At 49.2% G+C, this 11,897-nt stretch overlaps 1 protein-coding gene across 2 annotated transcripts in view; it reads left to right on the top strand.

Moving 5' to 3' along the window:
* The window catches only part of LOC102301729 (glutamate receptor ionotropic, kainate 5), a 213,033-nt gene that overhangs the window by 141,173 nt on the left and 59,963 nt on the right, over positions 1 to 11,897 (top strand). For both annotated transcript variants that reach the window (XM_042213460.1, XM_042213459.1), the window contains exons 3-4: positions 275 to 433; positions 11,129 to 11,293. In XM_042213460.1, the coding sequence (XP_042069394.1) occupies positions 325 to 433; positions 11,129 to 11,293 (274 nt within the window). In that variant the 5' untranslated portion in view covers positions 275 to 324. The remainder of the gene's footprint in view (positions 1 to 274; positions 434 to 11,128; positions 11,294 to 11,897) is intronic.

Genomic DNA, 11,897 nt, shown 5'->3' with positions numbered 1-11,897 from the left:
GACTCTGTTTCCCCTCACTCTGTTTCCTTTGACACTGTTTCCTCTGACTCTGTTTCCTCTGACTCTGTTTCTTCTGATTATTTCTAAACTCCCGCCTCCCCAGTGAAGAGCAGCGTCCTCGGGGCCGTACAGCAGTGCAGGGGGCTGTAACTGTGTCAGTGTGGATGTGCTGTGCAACCGTCACATGCAGGATTTCCTGCTGAAGTCTGTGCTGCTGAACGTGTGAAACGTGTGAACTGAGTTGTTGGATCTCACCTGTCCTCCTGTCCTGCAGGTGGCGGTACAGGCAGCCAGCAGACCATTCTCCATGAGGAGCGGTGGAAGATGCCGGCTCTGCCAGCACTGCTGCTGTCGATTTACACTGTCGCCTCGCTGCTGACCATGGCGCCGCTCTCCTTCAGCCAGGCCAACACCCTCTCTGCCGTCCGCCTGGGTGAGTGACGTCACGCGTGTTTGAATCCCACTTGCTCCGTCTCGGTGTGCACTGACCCCGACACTCCCACAGACAGATCTGTAAAAGTCTGCACTCACACATCCACCCGGCCTGAGTCTGAGTGTGCTGTACGTACAGCTGTATACAGGCCAGCATGTCACTGATTTATCACCTTATTTCATCCATAATGTATCTCAGCATCTTCACACACATGAGTATGAATGTGCTGTGTGTGTCTGTGCCATGCTGCTGCTGTCACTGCTGTCTGTCCTGTTAAGCACAGAGAAAAGAAGTTCCTTGCATGTGCACTTCCATACGTGCTCAGCACAGCTGATTCTGATCCATGTGGAGCTCAAAGCTGCTCTAACAGGACCGTCAGGCTCTGCTTTAACCTGCTGACAGGTGAAAGCACAGGTTCCTCTCTGCTGTCCACCAAACAGGAGCTTTCATCCAAACACTAAAAGTTTTTGCACCGTCGAGTCGAGCGGGACGTCAACTGAGAGGACGTGCATGGGATTGGCTCTTAGTTAAAGTGAGGTCGCTGCACCTTCACTGTTCAGCCTGGTTCATTTACAGAACTCCACCCACTCCACACCATCAACGCTGGTTTCATGACGGTCGGTCACATTTGGATTTCAGTTATGAAAACAAGATCGTGAACTTTCGCTGCACTCACTTCTTATCGGTGCTGGATGTGATGTGCACCTTTCTTTTGCAGGCTCACGCTCACTGATCTCGAGCCACAAACAGAGCGAGATGTAAACGCTGCGACAGCTTTAACCTCGCATTTCAGTGACTCGGTAATTTTTGCGTGTTTAAGAAGCTGTAAATGAGAAACACTGCAGCTGCAGTCTGCTCAGAGAGAAATACTGGCAGACTGCAGGGAGCCAGTGTGTGACACATGAGTGACAGAAATGAAGCAGCGGTATTTTCTGTGGGAACGAAACTCGAGCACGTGCATTGTGTTCGTTCTTTCCACAGAAGGCGGTGAAGGATGAGCAGCGTCTCCTCCGTGTGAGCGCTCCTCTGCTCTCGTTTCTCCTCTCGCCTCCCACCGCCGTCTGTTTGCCATCTTGATTCCTCTCGCACGATCCCTTTGCTGTGTTTGTCTTGTTACGAGCCCCTCGAGGCCTCCCTTTGGTCCCGCTCGCTCTGCGCATCTCCTCGTGTCGGTCCTGGGTTTCTTCATTTGTAAGGGAGAACTAAACCGAGAGGAAACTGGATCGGGGAGTGTCTCCGTGATCCACGGCGAGGCCCGGGCACCGCTCTGCTGTCAGCACCCCTCGCTGCTCGTCCCGCGGAGGAAGATTAACTCGAGTAACAGCAGAGACTTAAAGCTGCAAGTGCGAGTTCAGCCGATAAGGATTTTCTCCCCTCGAGTTCAAATCCCTGCTCCTTTTTTATCTCGCGGGGCTTCAACAAAACCAGCAGATGCCTAAACCGAGGTTACCATGGCAACCAAAGGTTCACCTTTCACTGTGTCACTGTTAATACCAGCTGACTGATGCGCACACACACTTATATCTGACACACACAAAAGGAAGCTCTCGTTTCCTTCTGGCCTGGAGTTCAGTAAAAGCAGCAACAGCCTTGACCTTTGACCTGCAGATGCAGGTGTGGAGCCTCATTGGTCGCTCTCTGGCTCCCAGACCACAGCTGAGCCTCGGCAGCCTGTCCTACATGACTACCTCACAGCGTGGATCGATACTGTGTCTTCAGGCTCGCCGTGTGCACACGAGTTTCAGAAAAGAGGTAAAGTTGCTGTTTTTCTCAGCACAGTTTTGTACTGATCAGCTGCCTTTGAGCAAAGCATTTCTCTGACCACTGCTTTTTAACTGGTAGCAAGAAAAGCCTGCGTACTGACAGAGCGTCACACGGTTTGCTTCTGACCATCTCAGGTGAGTGAATGTTTCCTTTCTGCTGCACTTCTCTCTTCAGCTGCTGGAAAATCTCATTCAGTTCCACTCCAACACTCCACTCTGTAGCCAGATTTTCAGGGCTCCTGATTCTGTGGTCGGGAAATGAAAAGGACCACAGGAAAGTGTTTTGGTAATTCAAAGACTGAGCTCATGATGGCAAACCGTCAGCAGTCAAACGCATGCTCGGTTTGTCCTGCGACAGATGCTGGAGGCTGAAACATCAGCTGCGATGCTGAGAATCAGGCTGGGAACAGATCTGCGTCCTCTTACTCTGCACAGACGCACGCCGCTGTCAGGGACACGAGGAAAGGTTCACCATGGGAGAGACATAAAAACACGCCGTGTGTTTCCAAAAAATGAATGACATGAATGAGCTCACCTGAGGAGGAGGATGGGAGTGAAGAAGAGTCTGTACACCTCAGGGGGCTCCGGATTTGTTTGGGATATTTCCTCGAACACATAAAAAGAAAGTCTCCAAAGTTTCTATGTCGAGAGGGGGAAACCACTGTTTTACGATAGTTTCATTTTAAAGAAAACTCCAGAAATAAAGGTTTTAAATGTGTTTGCTGTCCTGCAGCCACAGAGTACAGTCACAATACTGTGCTTCAGTGATTGATGTGATTATTTTCATGGTTTTGTGTTTTTATTGTCTGTGAGCAGCTGTTTCCTGACCTGAACACCACCCTGAGCACGAGGACGCTCTTCTAACACACGAAGGACATTTGCATCTGAGGGAACGGGTTTCTTTTTGATCTGTGCAAACAAACCTCAGTGAAAGTAATTACGAGCGCCGCGTCCCACAAACAGCAATCGCACCGCAGGACTCTGCTCCGATTATCAATCAGATACGAGCCGATTCGTCGTCACGCAGAGAGACGACCCAGATGAGACGGAGACTGTGTCGGTAATTAGAGGAACTCTGACTTCGTGCTGCAGGTCTCCGACCGAGTCGCCACGGCAGCTCACGGGTCAATAAAGAGCTCCCGCCAATTATCGATCAGAGGAGAGGCGTCAACGTTATCACTGCAGTCAGAGAGCTGTTGGTTCAGATAGCAGCGCTTCACTGTAGATAAAGATGAAGCGTCGACGGGCATCTGAAACACAGCCAGTTATTATGGCAAATCAAAGCGTGTTTAGTACCGTGGAAACGATCTCGCTGTTTGCTGGAGCGCTACAGCTCCACACGGTTGCTTTACATTATTACCGTCTCATCGAGGATGTCCACCATCGTCCTCGGCTGTGCGACGGCTCCTTTTGTCTCACTTTAAGCATTTCAGCTTCTACAACTTGTTGTTTTTGTCAGCTGTTAGCATGCTCAAACTTCAGGTAATGTTAGCTGCTTTGGTTAGCGCGCCGTATCACGCAGACACAGAGTACCTGCTCATTGGTGCTCAGCAACATCCAATCATCTCGACTTTCACTCAACAAAACCAGAGTGCACGCTCTGTTAGTACAGTGACCTCACAGCAGTCACATGATGTCGTTACAAACTCTCCAACAGCCCAAACACGGCCCAGACGTCCAGCTCAGCTAGCAGATAGCTAGCAGCTCCAGCCGCCTCCCAGTCAAAGAGGCCACGCCCCTAATAATGCAAACTATAAGCGCTGATGAAATGTACATTGGTGCTGCCCTCTAGTGGACATTGGTGGGACTGCAGCTTGTGGTGGGTTTCAGCATCCGCAGCTGTTCCTGGTGCGGAAGGACGACTTACAGCGTTTCATATTTAAACGAGCACGGAGATAAATCTAAGTGACATCATCATGCAGATACTTCCTCCTCTCGCAGGATTGAAATCCGAGCGGGAAGCATAAATATTGCAGTGAAGGATTTTAACAATTCAGCAGCATCAGTGTCCTTCAGCTGCTGCTAAAGATTGCCATGAATTATTTCAGCCTGTGCTATCAGTCTTTCTGAAGCAATCATTAGCTTATGCTCATCATTAAATATCTGGAAACTACAGCGGCGCCGGTGTAAAAGGTAGTTTGTCACTGCAGATTTATTTTTGAAAAATGAACTCAAAGTACATTTTTCACACTTTGGGCAGCTCTTATTTCTTCACTTAAGGTGTCACGTTTTATTTAAAAGGCAAATGTCTCACTTTGAAGGGGAATCCAAGCTGAATATAAATGTTGTACCTTCAGCCAAAGACACGTCTGTCAGGTCTGTCTGACGTCCACACCTGGACAACATCCTGCTGACCTGGACAGCAGCGTGTGGACGTTCTTCCACAGAGAGCACAAACAGCTGAACTGTGCAGGAAAATGTGTCCTCAGAGTTTGCTTTAAAACAGCTGCATCGATGCCTGGTTTGTAAGTTTGCTCACGTCCAAAGAAACAAACAGCTGTGAATTTCCTTTTAATGAAGAGACTGAATATTCACCAAGAATCCACAGACATTACACGAGAGTTATGAACTGATTTGCATGTGTGAATTACATTTCATTACAGAAACAGGAAGTCTCTGAAACCACGGGAGTCTCTCTCCTCTTTAGTCTTTATCAGAGCAGCTGTTTCCATATATTCCCAGGCCTCCGTGCCTTTGTTTGATTTTCCTGTTTGGCCTTTGTGTTTCATTTTCTTGTCTTGCACTCGACGCAGTCTGTAAAATCCACAAACAGGACTGAAACGTAAAACCTTCACAGTTTATGTCACAGAAGCCTTCAGACCAGAAGGTGGTGTAGACTCTTCGGACCTGCGGGGTGAAGGGTCAGGCTTTCCTGCAGCTTGCATGAAGCTACTGTGAATCACAGCCCTGGGAACATGTGAGCATTTTGGATGCCATAGAGTACTTTTCCGACGTCTGAGGCACATTTACACTCCCCTCCACATGAACACGAGTCTGTCAAACAAATTGATCCAAATCTGTCCAGGACCTGTTGGACTGTGATCACTGATAATCACCCTGCAGCCAAATCACCAGGTTTTTGAAAATCGATGGAGCCTGAGAGACAGAAATAACAGACGTCAGCTCGAACTCTTTGTTTGGCTCTGACAAGATCTCTTCTTCGGGGCTATTTTTCCCGCCACATCACAGCTCACTAAAGAAACCAAATTTTAAGCCACCAGGGTGGGAAAAGAATCGATATGTCGGTAGAAACACAAACCCACTCGGTGTATATTGAATAACGTGAGCGTCTTGTTTGCCACCAGAGGATCGCAGCAGTGCTGTGATCGGTTGTGTTGATTCTTCCTTCTGCCTTGTCTCGTCTGTCGACCTACCGCGGCCCCCGGAGTCCACGCTTTCGCACTCATATCAAATAATGTCAACTACACGGAGCTCAGAGGTGGGAAGTGACAAGAAAACCTATTTGTCAATTTTTAGTGAAGGTACACCACCTCCGGGGCTGAATAAGATCAGTCTGCAGAGCTCTTTTTGCCTCGGTAAAAGGACTTTTACCGTCACGTCTCAGGTTAGACGAAACGCACAGCGTGGCGGCCTCGTTTCATAAATACAAGATGACACCTGTGTACCGGCGGGCAGCAAGACGGGAGCGAAGGCGTTCCCGCACCGCCGGGGTAACGAGTGAAGTTGAAACAGCATAATTTGCTATTAAATCTGAGTGCGGCTCGGAGGTGGTGAACGAGGCTGTCAGGAAGTAATTCACAGAAAACACAGACGGGGAGCACAGAGAATACGTTCATCCCAAACGAACAAACGAGCACGTTACCCTGCATACACAACGCAGCACAGTGCTGACTGGTTCGTTCCATTCATTTCACTCTGAAAACGTGCAGAAAACAATCATTTTGAGCTCAAATACTCTTTAACCTGGACCTGGACCTGGCTGGAGTCGGCTTTGTTTTAGCCACATGCTAAACAGATAAATTCCCAGAAAGCACGTTTCATTTCAGAGAAATGTTTTTCTGTGTCAAGCTGTGAGTGTAACGGTTATAAAAGGAGGCTGAGCACCGAGGCCGGGCTGTAACCCTGGACTTGGACCTCATTAGTCACATTAGCAGCTCCAGGAATGCTAATGTCAGCCTGTTGCTTCCATACTCGGATTAGGAATTTCCCTGATTACCTCCAATGGCAACAACAGGTCAGAAGTTATTGAACTCTTGGGCTTTTAGAAACACTCTGCTGTCTCTGCAGCTGACTTCTGATGCTCGACCTCGCCGAGGCCCGCGGGGTGAGCGGTGAGCGAGAGCAGCCTGTGTAATCAGGCTCATCCTCTGAACAGCGCCGCGCTCTGCTCTGCTACTCACATTATACAGGCTCTTATCACACAATCACATGGCCCCAGTTTTACTTCTTTAATGCAATAAATGTTAAGAATAAGTGCCGTGGTGATGGTTTTGGTCTCACTGTTTTGAAGTCTTATCTCTTAGTGATGAGGAGATGTGCCATAAAGTCAGAATCACCAGACGATAAGTTCTGGCTATGAGACGGTGAGCTGTGATTATCAGACAGTAAATCATAAGAATAATCTACAGAGTCGGGATTACAAGGTGATAAATCCTAATTAGAGATAATCGGTTGTAATCATGAGATGACAGTGACTCTGTGAGCGAGCAGATGTAAGAGCTCACGCTGAGGAGAAAGTGTGTGAATGTGAGTGAACCGCTCCCTCGCCTGCTTTAATCTTAATGACAATAATGATTCTGCTCGTCTGGCTCACTGTGTGGGGAACCGCCAACGAGCCGAGAGCCGGACACGGCGACCGACGCTCGGAGCGCCTCGCACCCGGAGACAGAACTGACTGCACACCACACACAGTGTGTGTGTGTGGGGCACATACTGGGCAAACTCAGTGTCCGAGTGCTGCTGATGAAGAAGACGTGTCATCTTCATCTTCCCTCCCTCCAGCCCTCCGAGCTCAGCTCAGGCAGATCACCTGTCCAGCTAATGAGTGTGCGGTGAAGGCTGGACTTCCTGCCTGCTGCGCTGATCCGGAGTCTTCGACGCTGCGCTCACCTGCTCGCCTCATTGAAGCAGAACAGGTTATGTGCAACACGCCCCTGCAGGTCCAGTGGGAGGAGGATGGCTGTTCCCATCAGAAGACGCTGCAGGTATCTTCGTCTTTAGATTTTCAGCTTCACGGTGTCGCCTCTAAGGCTCTAAGAAGATCGCACCGGTCAGCACGAACCATCTGGCTTTCTTCGTGTTCCCCGATAAATCGCCTCGAGAGCTGTTAATTATTTACAAAACACAAATCAAATCCAGGACAGGCTTCCTGCTCGTTACGGAGCCTCAGCAGCACTTTGATTTTTAATCTCTTCGTGTGGAACGGTGGATCACACTGCCATGAACCTCCTCTGAGGTCTTCCTCGTTTCCTCGTCATCATCCCCCCGCACATGCTCAGACCATCTCAGCCCCTCTGAGCTGCCCCCTTGATGGACTCGTTCCTTGTTATCCTGAAACGGTGTTTAACCTGGAGAACACCGCCGTGTCGTGTGGTTTTCCCATCAGGCCTCAGCAGCAGCGGTCTGCACTTCGGCGGCTCGTTCGCCCTCTGGACGTACAGTAAATGAGCGGATCACGGTGTCAACATTCCCATCTGTTTATGTGCACATCCTGCCCGCTCTCCTAACGCACGCCTGCTCAGGAGTCAGGTGGGAGGGCGCAGCAGGAATAAACGTGGCAGGTGTCACCGCACACAGCCGGCGGCTGGGCTGTAGCAGGAAATAGAAACGATGGTTTTCTTCACTGCAGCTCCTGGCAGTGCTGCAGCTTCCCTCGACTTCCTGTTGACAGGGACACGGATCAAATCTATTTTTTTCTGCATCGTCATGCTGCTAACGATGGGATGGTGCCGGTTATACTGAGGAGAAGGCAGCTGGGATCTGAGCGACGGCACACTCGATCACCTGGTGTCTTCAGGTGAAGAGAGGGTGGCTCTGCACAGAAGAGATGGAGGTGACAGCACTCTGCTCTCAGGCTGTGTGACGTAGTCTGAGCCGCTGGAAAAAAAGATGGCGGCACGCACAGCAGCTCGTGGCTCTCTCTCTTTTCTTGCTTCGTTGTACTAACTGGACTCTGGTCTTCAGTTAGAACTTCCCATAACAGATGACTTTAGCCACACTCACAGCATGGCTGCCATCTAACCGCTGGGATGAAACCCGTGGAACCAGCTTCCAGTTTGGATTCAGGAGACAGACACTATCTCTACTTTCAAGATAGGCTTCAAACTTTCCTTTTTGCTAAAGCATATAGTTAGGGCTGGACCAGGTGACCCTGAATCCTCCCTTAGTTATGCTGCAATAGACGTAGGCTGCCGGGGATTCCCATGATGCATGGAGTGTTTTCTTTCGTCACTCTCACTCACTATGTGTTAACAGACCTCTCTGCATTGAATCATATCTGTTATTAACCTCTGTCTCTCTTCCACAGCATGTCTTTATCCTGTCTTCCTTCTCTCACCCCAACCAATCACAGCAGATGGCCCCGCCCCTCCCTGAGCCTGGTTCTGCTGGAGGTTTCTTCCTGTTAAAAGGGAGTTTTTCCTTCCCACTGTCGCCAAAGTGCTCATAGGGGGTCATATGATTGTTGGGTTTTCTCTGTATCTATTATTGTAGGGTCTACCTTACAATACTGTTGTTGTGATTTGGAGCTGTATAAATAAAACTGAATTGAATGATGCTGTGGACAGAGGAGGCAGGGAGGCTGCAGAGGGGATTGGATTACACTCACTCAGGCCTCCCTCACCTGCGCAGGACCCCCGACTCAGAACTGGAGTTATTACCTGCTGTGACTGCTGTGTCATGATAACTGAGACCGCCATCTGCAAATTCCCTCATAGTTTAAACTTTAAACAGAATAAGTAAAGCTAATGTCTATGAGGGCTGATATCAATAAAGAGCAGAAGCATTGCTGTAAACATGTTTATCGCTGCTGTACAATATTAACACAGGGGTCTGTGGGGACCGACTCACTATTGCCTCTGCTGGACGTGAGAGGAACTGCAGTTTTGCTGCTTGGTTAGCATGACTGAAGCTGACATCAGCACTTAAAGACCACTGCAGAGTTAACCAGCTCAGACTCTGAGCGCTGACGTGGACTGAAGCGCAGCGTGCATGTCCAAGAATGAAGAGGACGTTTGTTTATCTACAGGGCAGCGACCTGATAACCTCACTGTCAGGTTAGAAAGCGTTCATGAGGAGAACAGAGTGTGACATCTAAACCCAGTGATCATTTATTTCCTCTCTTTCTTTACAGAGAACTCGGCAACAATTCTGGCATGCAGACGACCAAATCTGAAAATTGCAACAGCAGATACGTTCCAAAGGAAATCTAATTGGATTATTCTTTTCTATTAGCATTTGGAGAAAACATTGCTCATTAATATCCTGTTGCCAGTGTGCTGATGCTGAATCTGTCGTGTTCCCCTTTTACCAAAATATCCTACCCCGCTGCATCATCTCCTCTCCAATCATTTCCCGCACCGTGTAAATGTTTTCCTCATAATCAGCAGTTTTATAAAAGCCTCTGAGCCCCACCATCCACCCCGGGCACCTTTTGCACTCAGACACAGTTCCTACATGTGAGGCTTCATTCTCTGAGACCTAAGCTGTTCCTCTGAGCACAACCAGGACTGTTTATGGGCAGCGACGTCAGCAGAGCAGAGGCTTCAGAGCTAATGGTGCAGCTAGAGACAGTCAACAATGGGACCCAGTGTGTAATCCAGAGAGACTGAAATAGAAGCTGTTGAGAGATTTGACTGGTGGTACTTGTATCATTGACATACAGGCTTCCCCCTGAACAGCCGAGTATAGTCCTGACTGTCAGAATGTAAGCTCATATTTGGTGCTGTAGTTGTCCTCCCGCGTCAGAAAAGACAAAACCTTCCAGCTCGCATCAAAAACTGGCCGAGGAGACCTCAGGCTGAATGTTAGAGGAGAGAGAGGAATGAAGATGAAGTGGCAGAGAGTGTCCTCAGAGGGGGGAGGCTGAAGGAGAAGGGAACGGAGGTGATGAGGAGGACTTGGCTTGGGTTGGGTGTTTTAGAGAAATGTTTGGATTTTGTAAAAAGGAAACATTTGTGATGAACACTCTCTTTAAGAAGAGGGAGGAGCAGGATGGAGGTGATGGATGAGGAAGGTGCGCGCAGGTAGGCCACATATTATGCAGAAGGTGGAATCTGAAAAATAGGAGGCTGTGAGGTGGTGTCGTGGTAGTCTGCAGGATGACGTTAGACATCACGAAGAGGAAGTAAGTGAAGGCGAGGAGGAAATGTTGGAAGATGAAGCATGTTGCTCAGAGTTCAGGGAGAGGATGAGTCGGGCCGTGGGAGGCAGGAAGAGCTAAGGCATGACTGGAAGTCCAGCTCAGACCACCAAGAAGGTGTTTGATGTATCCTCTGTCAATCAGGGGGACAGCTCAGAATCAGAGCGGCTGAGATGGTCTGAGCATGTGCGGAGGAGGAGGGGTGGATATGATGGAGCTGCTAGACAGGAGGAGACGAGAAGACCTCAGAGGAGGTTGATGGATGTAGTGAAGGAGGACATGCAGAGGGTGGGGTGACAGAGGAGGATGCTGGGATAGGAGGAGGCAGGTGATCTGTTTTGGTGAGCCATAAAAGGAGCAGCTGAAAGAACAAGAACAAGTTAATCAGCCATTGATTTCAAATTACAATAAATTTCTACAGATTGTGAACAAAGATGAGTCCTCTGAGGGGCCAATCAGAGCTCAGACGTGTAAATAAAACTTTGTCCTGGCCCAGCTGCACGCAGCTGTTCTGCTCGCTCCAGCGGACCTGCTGTCTCTGCAGCGTATCGTTCCATCAGCATGAATAAAAGCTCTGTTTAAAAGCCTCTGTCTCTCTTTATCTACCTCCAGCGGCCATTTTGGATGACCAGTCTGTGTGTGGTCGCGGTGAACGTCTGGCGCTGGCTCTGGCGAGGGAGAATATCAACAGTCTGATGGAGGGCTCCTCCCAGGCGAGGGTGGAGGTGGATGTCTACGAACTGCAGAAGGACTCCCAGTACGACACCACCGACACCAGTAAGACTCCGCCCTCTCCTCATTGTTCCCAACAAAACCTTTATTTAAAAAGACGTGTGAACAGAGCAGCACGCACATGCTCAGTAAAGAGTTCAGCACCAGAAGGCAGACAGGTGATCAAACGTTGCTCACCTGTCCACTCTGAGGGAACAGCCAGTCCGCTGCTTTAGTCTGATGTCATTGGCCAGTTCCTACAAATTCCCAGCCGAAGGACATGAAGTTTGGACCGCTGTTACAGGAGCATAGACCACGAGACTGGAACCTAACCTGGTCCCAGTAAGAACTAGCAGATTTGCCTTTGGGTAACACTGGTTACGTTAACTGGTGCACCTCCATTTGTATCCCCTCCCACTCTATCCCTGCTTTCCCCAATCCAGAGCCCCGTGACACTGAAGGTTTGTTTACCTTTCTAGACGAGCTTTTTGGGGTTTAGAGGAAATCTGAAGGTTTGTTTGCTGATCCTCTCAGTTTGTCTCATTGATCTACTCCTCTCTGATTGGCTGATAAGATTGAATCACAGAGTCCGGCTGTAAAAGCTCTCGTGCTGTAGACCTGTACAGGTGAGTCAGCGACTCTCAGGATGGAAGCAGAGAGGCACACACAC

Source organism: Haplochromis burtoni, unplaced genomic scaffold (assembly GCF_018398535.1).
Source record: "Haplochromis burtoni strain Fernald_Lab_line unplaced genomic scaffold, NCSU_Asbu1 Contig_444, whole genome shotgun sequence".
Lineage (NCBI taxonomy): Eukaryota > Metazoa > Chordata > Actinopteri > Cichliformes > Cichlidae > Haplochromis > Haplochromis burtoni.
Note: the sequence above shows the minus strand (reverse complement) of the source record. Positions and strands in the feature narration are given on the sequence as shown.